This window comes from Thermobia domestica, chromosome 8, assembly GCF_964235325.1.
Source record: "Thermobia domestica chromosome 8, izTheDome1.hap1.1, whole genome shotgun sequence".
NCBI lineage: Eukaryota > Metazoa > Arthropoda > Insecta > Zygentoma > Lepismatidae > Thermobia > Thermobia domestica.
Window position 1 is genome coordinate 42,986,928 of NC_137461.1, and position 22,581 is coordinate 43,009,508.

Here is a 22,581-nt window from a genome sequence, read left to right on the forward strand (position 1 = left end):
TCCACAGGCAAATGTTTTCCTTTAAGGATGATGTTTCGTGCTATTTATGTGCTGCTAGCGAGATTCTTCATTGACATGCACGCTATAACCTGCACTGTAGAATTTCTTAGAAACATTACTGACATTGACCAAGCAACCAGTGTCGTTGTAGTTATAATATTCAGTTTTAATACCTGGTTCAAAACTTATTATTACACTTATCGAAGAAACGCGTTCAACGAAATGTTTGGTTTGTGGAGTGACACAATGGGCATTCCATCATCCTTAAGAGAGGCAAGAGCAAGTTCTATTGAAGCAGCTAGGAAACATGCAAAACGTATCAGTTTCCTAATGATGTTTTCATTGGTTGGTATGACTGGTAAATGGTGTTTATTTCCGCTAACTGTAGCGGCTCCGCCGTCAGAAAGTATTTGGTCTAATGGAACACTTGTCACAAGCGAGGTGCGTCGGCCTTTACCTGCTAACGCATGGTTCCCGTTTGACCCTTACGTAACTCCAGCTTATGAGCTGGTAACAACATTTCAAGCGGTTGGTGCTATGTATACTGCAGCACAGTTAGCTTCATATGACGCCTTCTTTGTTACACTAATGATATACGCTGTGGCTCAAATGAAACATCTGAAGTACTCGTTGGGATATCTAGTAGATATTGACATACAGTTGTCATCACAAAACAAGAGGAACCAGAAGCAAACAACCCAGCCAGCATACCTGGATAACAAAAGATTAAACATGTCTTCATTTTCTGAAGCTCGTGGAGTAGACAAGACTACCGGAAGTGAAATTAGTGTTAAAAGTCGTGACGTGCAAAATAGAAACGAAAATACAATGAATAATTTAGAACCATCTTTAGAAGAGCATATTAATGTCCTGGACTATTGCGTTAGATTGCATCAGTTAATTCTAGAGTAAGTATATTATATTATTTATTATTATTAATCACGTACCACAGATATTCTTGATTGGTTTGGGTAAAGTGTAGGGCCCCCTTCAGTACATAATTTGTATGGGAAGTGGGAATACAGATTACAGATTAACATGGGATCCTTACCAAATTATATACCACAGGGAATCGAATATGGTTCTTCCGCACTGAGGCATATGCGCTAACCACATACCCACGAGGGATGTTTGCAACACACGTTTGATCTAATATTGACCCTACAAAGAGAATTACAAGATTGCATAAATAAGATATTTCTCAAAAAATTAATAAGGAGTGATAACCTGCAGGAATGGCGAAAATTTACTCTCGTGTTGTCGATTGATTTTAAAAACAAGGAGTGGAGATGATTATCAAAACTAAAGTTCACACTTAACCCCATCAAAATCTAATTTATTGTAAGAAAGTTATCGTAGAACGTATGTTCTTAATTTGGGGGAATATTAACCCTACATAAGGAGGTAAATTCACTGTGTATTTCTCACTGTTTTTAATCCCAAACACATAAAACTATAAAACAAAAGTCTCAAAGAAAATGTTCATATTACCTACCTAAACCTAATATGTTTTACAAAACTATCATAAAACTTTTTTTTCGTAAAATCAAAAATTCAGTGGGAAAGACCTAATCTATCTTTTACTTTTGTATGCTTTTAGATCAATAACTTGAATACCCAAAAGTAAATGTTCACCATAATGCTTTAAAATCAAATATTTTTGTAGAAATAAAATTTTCGTCGAACAAATTTCATAGACTTTGAGAGGGTAAAATGATCCATCATTATTGACAAATTTTAATTCCAACTTATGGGAATCATTTGGATTTGCTTAAAATACATATGTAGAAATCGAATAACTTTTGCGTAGATTACAGTGTAAAAGTGCTTTCTATCAATTTATTCAAACTTGCAAAACAAGGATATTTTATTTCAGTCTATCGCTTTATCCTTGATGGATTGTAACCCTAAACTATAGGATTATGTGGAAAGGTTCGAAATACCTACCTACTGAGAACAAACGTACAGGTGGACACACAAATCCCGATCAAGTAGAATGGTTCATATATTATATCTTTTGTCACTTGTATCAAAAATGTAAAACATTCATAAAGTATAATTGTATTAAGGACGGTATAGTACTATAAATTGTTATATAAAATATTAGCTAGCGTTATTAATCAGTCCTAACTTATAATTGGTAATTAAAAATGTAGGAATATTTAGTTCTGACAATTTAAGTTTACACACATTCATTTTATAAACGGTACACTTGCAAAAGAAATTCATTTCAAAATTTTGACATTTTTTAATGCAAATTCATTACCATCAATAGATGGACGGGCCTCAGAAGGTAACGCCTTCTCTTGGGCCAGTGATTTCAATTTGAGTGTGGTAACAAGGCATTAGAAATGGGTATCAGGATTTTTTGAATTTATTGGTTTATTTTTAATACTTATGAATGCGGTGACATATGAGATGATGATATGAATGAAATCATGTTCACATAACATAAGGTCACACGATGTTAGATGAGACGTGGGTGTTAAACTTCTGTTCTGAGGATACTCAAAGCAAGTTGAGTCAATGGGAGCCCTGTTACTGTGAACAAAAGAGTACCATAACGAAATTATGAGCAATAGGTGTGCTGCTGAAAATGGTAAATGTGACATTGTTGCATGTGAAATGTATTACATTTTATTTGTCTAGGATTAAAGGGATTTTAGATTTCGCTCTCGTGTGGTTGTCTCGATTCAAACGCTCCATTTATACAATCTAGGATGTAATGAAGTACACCATATGCAATGTCTCTGTACGTAATGTTCAATGCTCAAAAATATGATGTGTTACCTGAACTTCATAGTTATCAGAGAAAAAAATCATGTACATATTTTCTCTGTTTTGCTTGTGGATGGGCACCTGATATGGCTTACGGTTAAGTGCTGCGAGGGTGATGTAAATGGCAAGACGTTTGGTGTTTGACGAGATACAGTGTCTATAATGATAACCACTTAAACAACTCATAGAAAAGCACTTCGACGGAGAGGAACAGTGATCAGAAGAAAACCATCAGTGACAGGTCTTGCCGAGCATTAAAGGGAATCGTCACTCAAAACATTCGTGTAACAGGGATGCAAGTGAACCGCACACCACCTCCCACAGCTGTGTTGATAATCACAGTTCGCAACAAGTTAAATAACATAGACATACAGGTTTGGTTTGCAAGGGCGAAGCCATTGATAAAGGACAATAACCACAATGGTACCTCGAATATGCAACATCGACTGTTGATGACTGGAAGCTTGTAATATGTATAAATGACTCGCCGTTCACTTCATTTGAAACCACGGGCCGTATTAATTTGTGGCAGACACTCAAAGAAACGTATATTCCGCAGTGTCCACGCCCAACCACGGAACATGTCGGCAACTCTGTAATGTTGTGGGTTAAAATATCCTGGTCTCCAGTGTGTCCTGTGCTAACGCTTACCGGCTATTTTAGGTCAGTTTAGAATGTCGTATGCTTTGTGTGAATCAAGTGTTGTTTTCTGCCAATATTGCCATATCCCATCATGATAAACTGCATCCACTATCACAGCTGGAACTGTGTTACACTGTGGTTTGATTAATATCGAGATGAACTTGAACACCTCCCTTGGCCTGTCCAATCTTCGGATCTGAACATAATTGAACATCTGAGATAGGCTTTGGAGACACACATCCCGAGCAGATTTCCCTCTCCAGCCTGTCTCATGAAACTGCACTGTAAACAATTACAGAGTCACATTTATTCACCGATTGCCGTCAATTCTGGCTGCCAACCGATTACCTTAAAAGTTAGGGTAATAGGACATAAATGTGGTCTTTTATAGCCTGTAACCACAGTGATACCGTAAATTTTAGAGTAATCAGTTTGCAGCCAGAATTGACGGTAGTCGGTCAATAAATTTGACCGTAATTGTTTACAGTGTGCGTGATATGCTGTACCTTCGTAATCGTTTGATATGCCACGCTACTATTCACGCTCTTAATTTTTTTTTCATTCAACGTAGCATCAGAGCTTTTATGAGAGCGATAGAACTGTAATGGAAATACCTCAGGCACGTAGCCAAGGGGTGTCCGGGGGTCCGGACCCCCCACTTCGAGACCAGAAATGAAAAAATTAAGAAAGGATGAAACAAAATGGAATGAAAAAAAGAAGGATCAGAATTAAAAAATAAACTACAGGAAGCTTTTGGTTACTTTTTTTTATGAGGAGATTTGTATTACTTGCAGTACATGGTGGCGAAGTGAGCGAGATTACCGATTTTTCAGAATTTCTAGTCAGGGAGATTTCAAGCTTCGGAAAGCATAGTACCGTTCTGTAACAGCGTGGATATTTTTTATCATAATTTTTCGTCATCGCATCCTTGCAGTATCAAACATGTTATTTCAAAAACAATTTTCTACTTCTCCTTTAACCTGTCATTTGGAACAGACAGTAGTTGAGGGAATAATAAAAACAAAAATTTATGTGGAAAGAAAGTCCTGTTAACATTTGATTCAACAGAGAAAGGAACGCAAAGATTGTAAAATATTTTACAAGACATTATTCAGTATATACTTTTTACATAGTTGAGGTCATAATGAAAGAAATATTTGAATAAACAGAGGAAGGACGTAAATATTGTATAATCTTTTTCAATATTTTTTTTTTTTATTATTTTACTCATAGTTTGTTACTGAAATACTTACCAACATATCCTCATTTTATTGCCCTAACAAACCAGTATGTGTTGATAGTAAAGTAGTTTAGATTAATCGAGCTCCTGGCCTTCAGAATTTCATTTCAGCTTCCCCCCCCCTTCCCGTTACGAAATCCTGGCTAAACGAACCAATATACTGTATATTCCAGTAAAATAGTTTCGAATGATCGAGTCCCTGGTATGATGACCACAGTATTTCATATCACGGATCCTCCCCCCCCCCCCTTCAGGAAATCCTGGCTACGTGCCTGAATACCTGGAAAAAAGTGGAATATAAATCTGGTATTGCACTGTTTTCGTGTGTAGCAATTAAATTCATAAGAACCTGTAATTCAACATATTATAATTTTAATGAGCTATTTCCAATGAGTAAGTTTAACAACGAAACTTATTGTTCTTGTAGAATGGTCAATTTAACATGAACTTTCTTGTTGTTATCGTCATTATTATTAACTATTATTATTTCTTATTTTGTTTTCAGATTTTGTGTTGAATTGAATCGCCTGTTTGGAGTAATAGTTTTGGAGCAATTTCTTGTCAGCACTCTGACATTATGCACTTTGGCGTTTCAAGCAAGCACGGTAATATTTTAAGATGTCTTTCTTACTTTGCATACTTTTTAGTAGCACTGATAAAATTTCTCTAAGCCTTTCTAATAACCGTATTGACCCAAAATAACAGAAATGTAAATCAAAATTTCAATCGTCGGAAGTTAAGGTGTAGCTTACATTAGTGACGTCATGAATATTGAGTTTTATGAAGTTTTGTTGCATTGTATAGTGTTTAAATTGGTACTAGTTTCCCAGTTTAAATTTTTCTTCTTACAGTTATATTATATCCCAGCCCCTCACATCATATTAAGGCCTTACGGATCAGAGTTCCTAAGAGCAAGTTAATTAAATTTTCAAAGCAATAGACACATTGTTTGTATTTCTGAACATCATAGATTTTGAAAATAAGTAAACTTAGTTGCTTCAATTTTGAAAAGCAAAAATTTGTGTTTTATGGATAAGAAAATAAACTTCTTTTTATTTGAAAGCTGTAATGCAATTACATTTAGTCACATTTAAGTAAAGACAATACCTTTAAAATTACAACTGCATAAGCAACATCGTCAATGTTTCTAAAAATTCCATAAGAGATAATAACTGCACACGAATAACTGTGCATATAGAAAATCAATTTTAAGTAAAGAGCTTCTGTTCGCGCCTCTTTTATTAGATTTCTAAACTATACAGGGTGGTCCGGAAGCGGGCGAAAGCCTCCCTTTACGGTAGAATGTCTGTGCACAGCTACCTTGAACTCTTTATAGACTTGTAGAAATTTTATTTCTTCATGTTTTCCACAGCCTATAGCTTCGAAGGGAAGAAGTTGTGCACCCAGATTGGTCTATACTTTTTATCTTATCTTGGTGTCAGGAATCACCTCCCAAACGTTGTCGGTGTTGTTTTAAAACACGCTGTATATCTATCTATCTATCTATCTATATATATATATATATATATATATATATATATATATATATATATATATATATATATATATATATATATACCGGGTGATTCATTTAAAACTGCTTTTTTGAATATCTGGAAAACTACAAATCGGATTTTGAAAAAGTTGTAATAAAAGTTGTTCGTCTCGAAGGGGGCATCCAATGATACCACACTCGACCCCCTACCCCCACACCCCTGGGGCGGGAGGGGGTCAACTTTGAAATCTTAAATAGGAACCCCCATTTTTTTATTCCATATTCTGATTCTCCGTGAAAAAATACGTAGCTTTTGTATTGAACATTTTTTTCGTTGAGTGATAGATGGCACTGTAATCGACAAAAAACAAAATGGTTTACAAACATTTGAAAAATGAGACATTTAAAACTGTTTTTTCTGAATATTTGGAAAACTACAAATCGGATTTTGAAAAAGTTGTCCGTCACGAAGGGGGGCATCCGATAATACCACACTTGACCCCCTGCCCCTACCAAATGATAAGAAAATGATCGAAATTGTGACTATTTTTGCGATATATTTTGCATTATTCCAACTGCCGTCTACGAAACAAGGCAGCTATTACGCGTAGCAGTCCGTGGTTAGATTTCCTGTAGGTGTAACACTTGTAATTAGGGATGGGCACGAGAGAGTTCGAGCAAGTTTTCTTTGAAACTCGACTCGACTCGAAAAACGTCCTATAACTCTACTCGAAACTCTACTCGAATTCGGGTTGAATTTCGAGTCAAGTCAACCCAATTCGAGGTAAATCCTGTGTGCAGTTCCAAATACTCTTTTCAAATATCCTACGTAGATAATAAAATTTATCAATGATATTACTAGTAATATACTACCACTACTACAACTTATTATTATTATTATTATTATTATTATTATTATTAATAATAATAATAATAATAATAATAATAATAATAATAATATACGAAAGATAGGCGGTTTGTGTCTGAATACTAAAAACTAGTTGACTGTCTCTCTGCGTGGTCGACTGTCTGTCGGCAAGGACATCGGTCATGAGGTTCTGGGTTTGAGTTCCGGAGGAGCAAGCCAAAAATTGATAAAAGTTATAGGGCGCCAGTCAAACATGTTCAAAACTACTCGGTCCGGGTTTAGGGTTGTCATCGGCTCGAGCGGCTTGGCTCACAGCTTATACACTATCAAGCCAAACCGAAAAGTGAGCCAACAGCTCACCCAAGCGAGCGGGCTCAGCCATAGGCTCAGTTAAGATGAGTCGAACCGAGTCGATGGGCTGCTTTTAACGGAGCTGCCTCGAGCCGATGGCTCACATGAGTCGAGTTTGTGGCTGATCCGCATGGAACCGGCTCGAGCCATCGGTTCAATTGTGCCGAGTCGGTGGCTCGTCCCAACCAAACCGGCTCAATTGAACCGAGCCGATGGTTTTCCATCCCAACCGAGCCGGCTTGAGCTGTTCGCTCAGTTGAACCAGCCGAGCCAGTTGACATCACTGCACAGGTTGGGCTTCTTCAAAGTCGACCGTGCAGGTCTCAGCCTAGATGGTAAGAACTACAGTATATACTTATATTGGTGCCCACGACATTTGAGGCTGTCTCGTTATAAAAATCTATAGTCGTCTCGTTTTCAAGACGAGATGACATACACTAAACTGACCCCACGAGATGTACCTCTGTCGTGAGAAATATTAAAAGTATTCGACATTACTGCTTACATTTCTCATGGCTTTCGCTTTCCAGTCTAAGCAGACCATAATTTAAAAACGAGTTAAAAAGAGCTCAACGTGCGAGTCATTTATCAAACTCGACTCGACTCGAAACTCGAGCTCAAAACAGTGGCTCGGCTTGGAACTAGACTTGAGAAAGTTACCTTTGACTCGACTCGAATTCAACTCGAGTCGAGTTTAAGCTCGACTCGCGCCTATCCCTACTTGCAATGTGTATTGCAGAAAAAGGGGAATATTTCGAACGTTTGTTCAGTAAGCACCAGAATGGTAGGATGCAAGAGGCTCAACTAAAAGAAACACCTCGATGATGAGACTCAAGGGGACTTACCTGAAACAAGCACCTCCTTAGTGAGAGGCAAGGGGACTCTCATTGAATCAGCAAACCAAAGGAAACAAACTAATAGATACTACGTCCATGTAGTCCAACTGAAGTAAATTTCAACTACATCGGTAACAGAAATTACACCAAAAATTTGGGCAAAGTATTAAATTATGTTCTGGAGAATCAAGTGTTTAGCTTAAAACATTACAGTTTCTCATTACAGATTTTAGAATAACTACCTTTCAGAATAACTGAGATAGCGTTCCGGTAGTTAACTATGGTGTCATTTGATAGCATTTGCGAAGATATCAAATCTATCTACTTTAATGTTCTTAATCTGATGCGTATTTCTTGGATATTTTTCCGTAACAAATTTTTGTCGATTACAGCGCCATCTATCACGAAACTAAAAAGAATTTCAAAGAAAAGTTACGTATTTGTTCCTAGAGAATCCAAACCTTTATTGAAAAATGGAGAATCTCGTTTAATATATCAAAATTGAACCCCTCCCGCCCCCGGGGAGTTGAGCAGGGGTCGAGGGTGATATTGTTGAATGTTTCCCTTCGAGATGAGCAACTTTTGTTATAACTTCTTTAAAATCCGATTTGTAGTTTTCTAGATATTCAAAAAAAAAAACAGTTTTAAATGCCTCACCCGGTATATATATATATATATATATATATATATATATATATATATATATATACGTATTTAACGACCAGTATAACTAATAGACCGGTAGTTGTCAAATCAAATTGTTGTCCTCAAACACTAGTATTATATCTTACGATATTCTGGTATACAGCATACCTATATTTGTTATAGTACAAAGAAAATAGATTAACCTTAGTATGGGCTCTTGTGTTGAAAATTGAATCTTTCAATTTTACGTCCCAGCTTATGCCGGCTAGGCTAGAGGAGACAGTCTGATGAGAAATGAGTGAAAAGGTGGAATGAAGAAAGTGGGAGGAAACGGGTTGAACCCCGAGAAAACCCATGAAAATGATGGTTCTCCACCACAAAGATCACTTGACACGTGCAGGATCGAACGAGGGAACCATACGCACCAGAAGTGAATGCTCTACCACTGAGCCTCCGACTGAAATACATGGTAATTTGAAGGGGCAAAGTGAGGACTATATGTCGGGTGTGGCCTTAGTTTAATGTCAGCAAACTCCTGTCTTTTCTTTGATTTTTTTATTCGGTGTGGGCTTTGCATTAGCATGTTAGAGCAGGGCGTGCTTTCAGTTCACCAATTATAACGACTCACCAGAGGGTAGTCGTCAACCTGGTTCGATCGTTGATATATGAATCTCGAGTGGTAGCAATTGTTTGCATGTAAAAATATCTTTAATAATTACATATACTATTCTCACCTTTTCTATCAGAATTATAAAGTCGATGAACGGTACTAAATGGTTTATTAGTTGATACACTTTATAATATATTTTCGTTCAAACTGTCATGCACACAGACATGATGATTAGGTATCCATAAACAACAATTACATAGCAACTAACTACATAACACTATCCCATAATATATTTTTTACATATATTAAAAACATTCTTCTTTTGTTATTATTAAATTAACATTCTATTAAGTATAGTGCACATGTATGAGCACTTTCTGCCCAAGGTACAGGTAATTAATAATCTATCCAAAGTATTTCGTTATATAAAATGTCGCCCGACAATTGGACTGAATATAAAAGTCATAAGCGAGCTTGGCTTTTATCTTCAAGAACCACTGGTCCGTTTACAATAATGGTCTTACACTACTTATGCATTTCACATTTTGATCGCCCCTCGTATGTATCTTCATTACATATCATAGATATAGATACATTTATAACAAATCTTTCATTTCATTAATACTTATTTTTTTTATTACATTAATTATATTTATTTCATTATCATTCATTACATTATTATTATATTTTATTATTAAAACGTCGTCGCCTATTTATTTAATCTTTGAAGGGTGCGAAGTCAAAATCGTAAGAAGCAATTACAGTTAAAACATGAGTTACCATTATCCAGGGCGCATTATATAATAATTATATTGGGTGATATTTTAAAATAAACATTGGATCAATAAGGCATCAAAATATAGAAGAATTTCATTCAAGATAGTCGTTGAATAATTAACTTAATAGGATGAATCTTATACTTAACATAATCTTTGGCAGTTAAGTTTTCAACACAAGTCAACCTAATATAAATAATCTTTGCTTTTAATCAATTATGAATCGAATTATGATTCTTCACATTAACAAGAAAAAATAAAAATCATTTGAAAATTAACTTTCCAGTCTATCTAAAACTATATTTAAGCACTTCAAGTATTCATAAGAGTCGTTTTCATTATCAACATTAACTCATAAAATTGAAAATAAAAGTTCACAAGAATCTATAACTGATATGGGTTTAACCTAATTTCATTAACGGTAATCAGCTTACATTCGTACTTGCATATGATTCTAATAAAGTACATTGTACTGCACAATCATGATTAGGTTCAACAATATGTTGTACATGTATTTCATCGTGATTCTGATTTTGATACGAAGTGCCATCTCTTGACCTCCAATTACGTCTATCCATGTAGCTTGTTGTATTCTTGTAATTTCGCCCTATATTCCAATTGTTTTTATGTCTACTTCTGTTGGGTGATTTGACATCAGGATTATCACGATTAATTAGGTTAGGCTGATTCCCTACATAACTTTGCCTATTTCGTTCGTTTTGATTGCTAGAATTTACTCGGCTTAGATTGTGTTCCGTATCGTTCACACTTCTGATATTCAGATTCCGAACAGGTACAAAATGATCTGAATTATTCTTATTTTTACCTACTCCTGCTTGTTGATTCAAAGCATGGTATTGAGTTTCATAGCATTGGACAAGCATTAATAAATGATTGAAACTCATACATTGTGTAGAAAACAAGATCTGTTGTAACTTAAATGGGAGCAAATTTCGAATCGATGCTATTATTCTAGATTCCGATTGCAATGGATTAACGACTTTTAATTCGTTGTATGTATTTACAACAAATTCAACAACAGATTTGTGCAAACGAGGATTGAAATGTTGATTTCTAATGGTGGCATCTCGATTTGCAAGCAAAAAGTCATTTTCATAATTCGCGATCAGTGCTGCCTTAAATTCCTCATATGTATGGATGTGATCACGTACTGCTTTAAACCATAAAGAACATGGTGGGAGTAATACATGAGGGATTAATTTCATATATTGTGATCTATCTATACACATTATATTGCATTCGTCCTGAAATTTTTCCAGGAAAGAAGTAGCGTTCTCATTACATTTACCACTGAATTTACTCATAGCCCGTATTTCACTCATCTTAACACTTAATTTTACCTTCCTTTTATCATTCCGTGTACTTCTTGGGTGACAATTCCTATCCATGACGTGATGTGTCGCTGCACCATCCCTTTTCCGCACATCTGTCCTCTTCGGATGAATTTCTTCCAAAATAATATCCTCATCAGACACAGGTGAAGGCGAAGTCATCTCTGGTGAGTGGGGAAACTTCAAGCGATCACTACCCATATTATCGTGGTATGTGTTGTCCTTAACCTGTAGTGTTCTAATTTCTTCCTGTAGAGTAGCTATCAATTGCGTATTTGCACGTATGTTGTTAGAATTATTGATGACCTGAATCTTTTGCTGTTGAACAGAAGATTCTATTACTTCTAAATCCTTTTTTACATCACTGATTTCTTGGCTCAGGTGGTTGTGATTATCCTGGCATTCCTCAGATATTCCTTTTAACTTTTCCTCGAACTGCGAGGTGATATCGTTCATCGTCTGGATAATTAATTGTTTCGTTTCATCTGACTTCTGTTCCATTCGTCTGCTTAATTCCTCGTATTGCTTGTTGGATTCTTCGGAGTTCTGCTCTATCTTCTGTTCTATCGTCTGCTTCAATTCTTCGTATTGCTTGTTGGATTCTTCGAACTTCTGTTCGATCTTCTGTTCTATCGTCTGCTTCAATTCTTCGCATTGCTTGTTGGATTCTTCGGACTTCTGCTCTATCGTCTGCTTTAATTCGGTAGACATCCGAATCAATTGTCGCTGTAAGGCTAGCAAGATTCGGTCTTCTGATGTCATTCCTGGTGATACACTATGTTCACCGTTGTCACCATCATTGGATTCATTTCCTATTGCCTCACCGTTCATTTTTCTTATAATCATTTTACCACTTCTCAGTCTTGTGAAATTTGTATTCATTAACTTTATTACAAAAGTAAATTCACCCTTACTTTGCTTCGGGATATGAATTTACAGCAAATCCCGGGTGAGGTAAACCAAAATTTTTATAACGACTCACCAGAGGGTAGTCGTCAACCTGGTTCGATCGTTGATATATGAATCTCGAGTGGTAGCAATTGTTTGCATGTAAAAATATCTTTAATAATTACATATACTATTCTCACCTTTTCTATCAGAATTATAAAGTCGATGAACGGTACTAAATGGTTTATTAGTTGATACACTTTATAATATATTTTCGTTCAAACTGTCATGCACACAGACATGATGATTAGGTATCCATAAACAACAATTACATAGCAACTAACTACATAACACTATCCCATAATATATTTTTTTACATATATTAAAAACATTCTTCTTTTGTTATTATTAAATTAACATTCTATTAAGTATAGTGCACATGTATGAGCACTTTCTGCCCAAGGTACAGGTAATTAATAATCTATCCAAAGTATTTCGTTATACAATGCAGGATATTTTTGGTGTCACAGGGGTTTCACCTGTTCGGAATAAATGTCAACATTTATGATACGATCGTCAGGATCTAACTTGAAGTAAATTACTTCCTCATAGTTTCACAACACTAAAGGCATAACTTTATGCTAAAACGGGCTTGTTTGATAATCACTTCTGGAAGATGTCCGTTGCTCAACCACCATGTTTGCACTTTGGATATCGGAAAGAACATGGTTTTCGTTGCATGTGTCAATCTTTTTCAGAAAATGCACATTATGCCTATTTTGCAGCTGTCGGTCTTTTCGCCTGAACTAGTGTTACCTCATGTGACATAATGCAGGAATCCCTGATAGTTTTCTCAAATTTGTGAAGGTGACCCATTACAGTGAATTGTGGCATGGTGAGTTGGTTTGAAAATGGTTGAATGCTGTTGAATGGATGTTCTCAATGGTGTGTTGTATGACCTCAGACTCAATTAGCTTGGAATGGCCGGTTATCTTGGTTGATCATCGACATCTTTACAACTTGCACGAAATTTCTGGAACCAACAAATTGGTGTGTTGTGGTTTACTTCACCTTCCCCTTCCGTATGACAAATATCTTGGATTACTGCCCCAATGTAATGTCCTAATTCGAACTCATACAATAACAGTTATATCAAACGTTTTTGAGTACCCACCGCCATTGCAACTAGACAATGACTGAAGATATTAACGGAGTGGTAGCCATCATATGAAATAGTCTGCTTACTACACTACATCTTGGGTCAGTATGAACTGCTAATTAGGTCGATCACGGAGTATACATTCACTTGCTCTTTGGATTGTGGAAACATTGCAATACTTACGACTGTCCCTAATAATCAAATTGTTCGTGCCTGCTCATGTCTAGCGCCGTAAAGGTACAGGGGATTTTTCCCAAGAGGGCGAGAGACAGTGTTTGTTTCAGAGAAAAAAAAATGTTCCGGAGGGCACACTTAGTATTCGAAGGGGGATATATTATTTTCACACGGTACTCTTTCTACTTATTATTATATTATCGAAGTATTATTTTGCTCTCCTCCGGGAGGGAACTCTCAGAGCTCCGGGGGGACAGTGCCCCACAAAAACATGTCTGGGAAAAATACTAGCGAGGGACATTTACACTAGTAAACTCACGAACAATGGCTGCTCTAGAGTTCCACAACGTTAGACTGGACTGAAGGTTGTAAGACGACCACGACGGTTCGAGTTGCTTTGAAGGGTATGTCGTTTTTAAATGTCACAATATTGCAGTGTTCTTGTCCTTCTGCAAGGGGTCCAAGTACGTGCAATTCAAGTAATCGGAATAAAGCAAGTCACCTCAAGTTAACTGATCTGGACTTGACACGCCTGATGACTTTGAAACGACAAGTCTGGCAACTGAAAGAAATCGTCTGTAATGCTCCTAATTCCATTCAGAGCACGGATATTATGTGCTCTCAATCCACAATTCATTATGATAATTTATTTCTTTTGGTCTTAAGAACAGAGTAAATAAATAAATTTTGCTCATATTTATTTATGTTTTATTTTATTTATTTAATATACAACACAACAGGCTTAATGCCTAATTATAGTGTTGTGTACATACAGTAAATGTTACATACATAAAATTCTTAATTATTTCCAGAGAAAATTTCTTCTTTCACATATGTTCGGAACCTGTTTTCTGATAAACTAAGTACATCCACTTTATCAATCTTATTTACAATGTCATTTTATAACGTACACAGCCTCCACATAGGAGATTTAAATAATATATTGCTTCTGGCTTTCGCACAATAAAATGTACCTGTATTCTCTACTTTGGTTTTGCAAGTGGTAATCCGCAGTGATAGTTTCGAGACCACCTCCATACAATCAATTTTATTATTTAATAGCTTGTATAAGAATAACAAGTCCAACATCCATCTTCTTTTTTCTAAAGTTTGAAAATTAAAGTTGTCTACTAAAGTTGTCTACTAGATCATTGGATGAAAAATATTTGGCATATAAACTAGTTTTTTTTTTTTTTTTTTTTTTTGTATGTAAGCATTTTCAAGAATTTCGTTTGAATGCTTTCTATTTCTTGAGAGTGTTTTTTTTTGGGGGGTATCCATATAGTAGAACAATATCCTAATTTTGATCTAACATATTAAAATAAAGTGTTGCTAACGTTGTCTCAGTGAAAAAAAAGCCTTGCCCTATTTTGTACATTAAACCTAAGTTTTAATATGCGCTGTTTGTTATCATATTTATGTGTTGATTGGAATTTAGTTTAGGATTAAAAAAATAATGCCTAAATCTTTAACAGTACTTGGCCTTGACAGTTTGATTTCTTTCAGTGTATAGTCAAAGGTGGTGGGATTTGTTTTTCTCGTAAAAGAAAGGTATTTACACAGAAGAAAAACATACATTTATTATTAATTTGTTGTCATCACACCATGTTTGAACTCGCTTTAGGTCTTGTAATTGTATGCAATCTTCAAGTGAATTAATTCTAGAATATAATTTGAGATCATCAGCGAATAGGAGAATCTCAGAGTATTCAATAAAGAGTGGAATATCATCAATAAGTAGGAGAAATAGAAGAGGACGCAGATGAGATCCTTGAGGAACCCCAAACAGAGTAGCAAACTTTTCAGTGATGTGTCCCTTGTATAGAACAGGTTGTTTCCGATTACATAGATACTACACAATATATTCTATTGTCTACTTTGTAAAGTTTAGGCTTGCTGATTTCGCCACTGGAACATCATGAACCACGACATCGAATGCCTTACTGAAGTCGGTGTAAATAACGTCAACCTGGCCGCCTTTGTCTAACTCCGTTGCTATAGAATTTGTTACAACTGCTAGGTTTGTTGCATGAGATCTATTACGTAAGAAATCATGTTGATGTATTGATATAGCTGGTTTAACATGATTCAGAATTCGTGTATATAAAATACTCTCAAGAATTTTGACAAAAAGAGATAATATACCTATAGGTCTGAAGTTTTGTATTTCCCTTTTATTTCCAGACTTTGGCACTGGACACAATAAAGTTGCTTCCCATTTGTCCGAAAATACTTAGTTGGTGATACGAAATTATAATGAGGATTATTAATCATTTTGGTTTGCAGAGGGTCAAATGCTAGGAACCCAGTTTTTTTTATAGAGGTTATTCAAACTGACAAGAGTAGAAATCCACCACGTCCGGCTTTTACTACGGTCACTATAAGATGAAAACAGCAATACATGCCGAGCATCTGCAATCGATCAAGCGTTCCAACAGTACATCTTAATTCCATCCTTAACCCACTACTAAAGCGTTCCAACAATACATCTTACTTCCATCCTTAACCCTCTACTAAAGCGTTCCAACAATACATTTTACTTCCATCCTTAACCCTCTACTAAAGCGTTCCAACAATACATCTTACTTCCATCCTTATCCCTCTACTAAAGCGTTCCAACAATACATCTTACTTCCATCCTTAACCCTCTACTAAAACGTTCCAACAACACATCTTGCTTCCATCCTTAACCCTCTACTAAAGCGTTCCAACAATGCATCTTACTTCCATCCTTAACCCTCTACTAAAGCGTTCCAACAATACATCTTACTTCCATCCTTAACCCTCTACTAAAACGTTCCAACAACACATCTTGCTTCCATCCTTAACCCTCTACTCAAGCGTTCCAACAATACATCTTACTTCCATCGTTAACCCTCTACTAAAGCGTTCTAAAAATACATCTTGCTTCCATCCTTAACCCTCCACTAAAGCATTCCAACAATACATCTTGCTTCCATCCTTAACCCTCTACTAAAGCGTTCCAACAATACATCTTACTTCCATCGTTAACCCTCTACTAAAGCGTTCCAAAAATACATCTTCTATCTTTGATCCTCTACTAACCTAAGAATGGAAGTGGTAGTACTCCCCTACATCTTTCCGTTTCAATGATGATCTACGTGGAGCAAGGACAATAAGGGGTAGCGAGAAGGTGTTTTCTAATCGAGTTAGCGTTCTCAGAATGAGACCATCTTGTCCCTTAATCCCCTATTCAAACCAGAAGTGTGGTCGCTATCATATGGGCGGTCCCGGGTTTAATTTTCAATGTGAACACTTAGTAAAAAAGACGTGAGCGCTTTTCCAGGCTAGTTATCCTTAGTGAGACTTTTCTTGGGACATCATCATTCACGAAAGGTAAATGCCGGGATGGACCCTAATACAGAGGTTCTGTCGCTTTCTTCCTTCCACCTTCACCTGATAGTGTGCTCGCCGAGAGACATCATACCTTACAAGTAACGCACTTAAAGCCATAAATAACGGTAATGCCCAAAATTATGAGTATAAACAAATAAACAAGTAAAAAAGATTTTCCGTATTGTTCTTCATACCTTTAGATGAGGCAGTTCAATTTATTATAGAATTTATATTGACAAGTAACAACAAAGAAATAGCAAATTATTTGATTTGTCAACTCATATAATTTTCTTCAATTTTTATAATAGGTAAAATATTTCGGAGTATGAGACGGAAGCAGTTGATACGTTCTTGCTCATCACCAGCACGCCCTCATACTGAACTATGTATTATTTCTATATGCGCCTTAGATTAGCCATAAAACTATAATAGAAAAATATAGAATAGATGTAGTTAAGAAAATTTTATTTTAAAAAATATTAAACTTGCTCCTATTACATATTTTTATAAAAGCCTCTGTTTTCCAGATCACTGGTTATGGTCTCAAAGTATTGAATATCGTTGAATACATTATATGTGCTGTTATTCAATTACTCATCATGTCAACTTACGGGAACCGGATTCTTGTTGAGGTAAGTAAACAGTCCTGTACTTAGGTAATAATAACTTAGCACTAGATGATAAACTTTTTCTATATTGAATGATATGAATCGTAGCGTTAATCATCACAATTAATTTTAAAATATTTCTGAAAATAGGTGTGCAGCATGTAGGTTATATATATATATATATATATATATATATATATATATATATATATATATATATATATAGCTCTAGTATCTATAATATACGTTGTACATATTCGGGTTAAAATAATTAAGCATTGAAAAATGTTATATCACAATATTGAAGGCGGTTATGATATTTAATAAGAAACAAGCTAAAAAGGCTAATACACACCGCCAAAAATAGCAGAGTTTTCCCAGGTTGCTAATATGATAATGCAAAAAAAAGCAACGGAACGAAAAATCAAAGAATCATATCACATCTATAAAGAGAAACCAATACTCAATTTGGATAGGGGAAAAATGACTATCATTTGGAGTAATCTTTTCAGTACGTACTGTCGCCGTCTGGAAAGCAAGAAAATAAAAGTGAACAGCAGTGCACAGTCACGAACATTAATAAATGGAGGCTGAAGCCATTATTTCTTATGGCTCCAACCTCCATTTATTTATGTTCGTGACTATACTATGATAGTGAGTGCCTATTCCCATATGTTTACTTTTTGACATAGGATTTTGTTTTACATTTCTTAATCCTTTTAACCATTTTCCTTAACATCCCATATTCTCCTTCATGTTTTAAATTCTTTCTGAATTTTAAGGAAGTTGATCATGGAAGATGTTTCTTCCGAAAGAGCTTCTTAAATGTAGAATAAAATTCTGCTATTTGTTGCGGTGAGTATTAGCCTTCTTGCTTAGAAAAGGTTATTTAAGAGTTTGAAGGGCCAATCTATTAAGCACCTGCGGAGTGCCAAGCGAGGTACAAATTGAACCCGAACGTATTTTTGTTATGATACGTGTTTGGTGGTGAGAATTTGTAAAGTCATCATTTTCATCACTTTAGTAGTCAATTTCTTTTTCGAAATTCTCAATATAATCTTCATCAGATGAAGAATAATGGGCAAGAAGTTCAGATTCTGTTTCTTACTCGATCAGGGCTGCAGAGTTCTTTCTGGATCTTTAGCTAGCTGTTACATAATGATACTTAATGTCAAGTAACAGGTTCAATATTTACTAACGTACTGTAATATTACATCATTGTCCTCAGAATTTATTATGTTACGAAGCAGTAGTGCCAGCCCAAATGTAAAAGAATGGGCATTGCAATAATATAGAGTGGGGTGCATTTTGAACCCCAATCAAAAATAGTATTTTTCCACGAAAAATAACACGTTCTATACAAAAATTATTTCATTGCCATGTTCTTCATTTATTTAGTCAGCTATAAGAAAAATGGAAAACTAATAGTCATTACTTACAGTGCTATCATAGAAAACTATAAGTGGAGTACAATTTGTACCCCGCTTGGCCTTCTTAACGTTAAGAATTGAAGCACCTCATCGAAAAATGCTGTATGGGACACCTTAGATTGTGATGTATTACCAAGGGAATCAGATGATGAATATGGCATAATTGACATACACTGAAATGTTTGTTTCTCTATTGTCCAAGTGATGGTGATAGTATGTTGGCAAACTGGTCTCTGAGCGGAACAATGCTGTGGTCCAAGAACATACAGGGTGACACAATAAAGTCTCCAACTTGTGATCGGCTCTACCACTGTCAATGGAGAAGTGAGAAGAGATTCATCGCTTTCGCTTACGACTTTCCTACTGTTTTCAGTCGTCATTATAGGGTTAGGCCAGGAGCTCATCGTGCACATGTAGTTATTTTTTTTTTTTTTCAAATGAGCAGTTCTATGATTTCAGTGCCAGAAACTTTTCACTGAGAGTTTGATAATCCACGTAGTAAAAATGTTACTGATGAGGTCACTATCTTGCAGTAACCCGTTCTGAGAAAAAAAAATCATCTAGTCGATCTATAAATGCTCGTACGCCTAAGAATATTAAGTCTTTGTTTTACAGTTCCCAAACCTGCAAGAAAGCATGCACCAGGTGTTGGGCTTCCTAGGTAGAGAATAAGAAGATTTAACACTATCACCTAGGAGAGAAAAACACATTATAAAATGTTTTCAATACTATCTTATATTTTTCAATAAACAAGTTTCAATTTGCAATACTTTTTTGTATTATTAGCTTTTAAAATGAGGGAATTTTTATTGGGTCACTCTGTATTTACAGGCTTTATTTGTCTTTCCTGAATTCAGTAAGGTGTGCCATAGAGTTATATTCCGTGAAATGCTTCAAGTTACTTGATGGGATCATAATGTGGCTGAACTGTTGTCATTAATCTTGTGTACAGTCTCAAATAACCTCAAATACGCATCTATCCCGAGGCTTCTCTGGATGTTCCTTTAATATTCAAAACAACGATGAAAACAAAGCAAAGTATTGAAGATTGATTAATGAGTATATTTCACCGTATATTCTGAATACTTATTCTCCAATTTCATTATTCAATTTAAGAAATTGTAGTCAAATTATGTGGTCATTAGGTATATTTCAGACACGCTGAAAAACCCGTTCACTGTTATTTTCTAATTGCTAGACCAAATGAAGGTTAAAGTTTCATATTTGTCTTTTATTTTTAATATTAATGTACAAAAGATTGCGTAAGCTCATGTGAGATGCCAAAATAAATTTTATAACACAGAGTTAACACTTTATCTTTTAGAAGTGAGTCTCCCTCCATTAATTTACTGTTCACCTGTCCTCTTGCACTTTCCAATCCCTGTATTACTATATTGACTAATTTTGTATTTGTGTGTTTTTCTCTTTACTTGTCTGAAGGGACACAATGGCTCAAGTGCACTTACCTCTGGTGAGCAGGGTTCTTGGTTCCATCCTCAGTCAAATAAGTTTATGGTGGACAACATCGTGCTCGTGGGTTTTTTCGGGTATTTCTGTTCTCTCCCACATTCTTATTCCACCAATTATTCCATCATCATTCACTTGCCTTCATCATCGTATCTCTTACAAGGTACATTCGCGAAGTGTCCTCTCGGGATTCGTATAAAATTTATTCAAATGCAAAGTTCTCCGCAGCCGAATGTGTATTGTACTAATTTTAGCAACCCATACCGGTAATTTGTATATTTATGGACCTTTATGTATCCGTAATCCAATCATACACTACCATAACGCTCGGACACAAAATTGTTTTTAATTTCTTTAGATGTAACAGGACATGCATCTGAGGATACGCAAAACAATTTGGACCAAGTACTGGATCTGCCACATTGGATTCAACTTTCGGTTTCTCAAATAGGAACAGGTGCAAGTGATACATCAAATTCATATACAATTTTCTAGGAAGTTCACTGGTGTAGTAGATTTCACCGTAGCTTGAACCGTTTGGAAGATATTGCATGTTAAATCCCTCCAGGACTTCGCGAATAGACATTGCAGGGTAATATCACATATACTTACGGTTTTGATGTTGACAAATCAAAACAATTTCTAACTGGGAAAATACTGTAGGTATAAAATAACTCTTTACAACATTGATGTCATAATCTTATTACATTTTTGTGAGTTATTGTTACTACTTCCACGTTATACTATAACAAGGAAGTATTGTATTACGATCAAAATGCCTAATATAAATCCAGATACGTCCAGATTTGAATGAAGACCTACCATTTCCATATTGACGTCTGTGTGTCTGTATGTATGTACCGTACGTTCAGAGAACATTTTGTCAACGGTAAATCATATAAAAGATTACATATACACACGATGCTCTACACAACTTTCTATTTGGTTCAATATTCGTGAAGTGCCTAACATTTAACATCCAAAACTTGGCATTTGAATCAGTTTTACACGAATCCCGGGGGGACACTTTGCGAATATACCTTGTTACCCTAAAGGGCATACCCATGGGACGTTAAAATTAAAGATTTCATTTGTTTACCTGTCTTTCGGATTGAATGCTTTCTAACTTCTTTCAAAGTCAATTCTATTGACTATTTTCTTTGGTAGGATGGTTAATATTGACAATTTAGCCAGGGGGTGCTCTTAACCGATGTCCAGAGCCTCTACTTTTACGCTCTCTTCACAGTGACGTCACCAGCGAGGAACTTCGAGCTTGTCGTCTGCTTGGCGCGCGAAGGTTTGCTAGTAAGACCACAAACAATTCGTTATATATTTATTTAGTTTGGGTTTTTGCTGTGTTGAATTATATTGTTTTCTTTTCCCGTGGCAAATTTTTGTGGACACATCTATTGTACGTTTTTGAGTACGTGGACGAATATTATTTAATAAAGAAAAAGTCAATATCTCGGAAAATTTCTTTACCTGGGCTTGACTGTACAACATGTAATATAGCAAGATTGTCTGGTGAACTTGAGTACTTGTGTACATATTTATTATTACGTGTATTTGTGCCTTTCCTTTCGTGTAATATAGTTTTTTTTTTTTTTGTTAGTGTGCATGTGTGTTTGTGAATTCTTGTGCTGTAGCAACGTGAAGGAGTAATAATAAAAAAGATAAAAGATAAGGGTATTGTTTACCACAATTTCCTTAAGGACTCTCCTTGGTAAACAATGGGTTCACGCATGTAAAAGAAAAGATAAACTTTAAAAACGCGACTGTTTGTAGTGTGCATTTCTCATAAGAACATTATTTGCGAGATCTGAAATCTGAACTTCTAGGCTTGCCGCCCAAGAAAATTCTGAAACCAAATGCAGTTCCCTCAGTCCAACTAGGCATTCAAAGTCC

General features: G+C 35.6%; 1 protein-coding gene across 1 annotated transcript in view; it reads left to right on the forward strand.

The window, feature by feature from the left end:
• Positions 1-222: 222 nt before the first annotated feature.
• The window catches only part of LOC145692109 (odorant receptor coreceptor-like), a 29,019-nt gene continuing 6,660 nt past the window's right edge, over positions 223-22,581 (forward strand). Inside the window, exons 1-3 of the mRNA XM_081767403.1 lie at positions 223-908; positions 5,166-5,265; positions 17,699-17,803. Of these exons, the coding sequence (XP_081623529.1) occupies positions 223-908; positions 5,166-5,265; positions 17,699-17,803 (891 nt within the window). The remainder of the gene's footprint in view (positions 909-5,165; positions 5,266-17,698; positions 17,804-22,581) is intronic.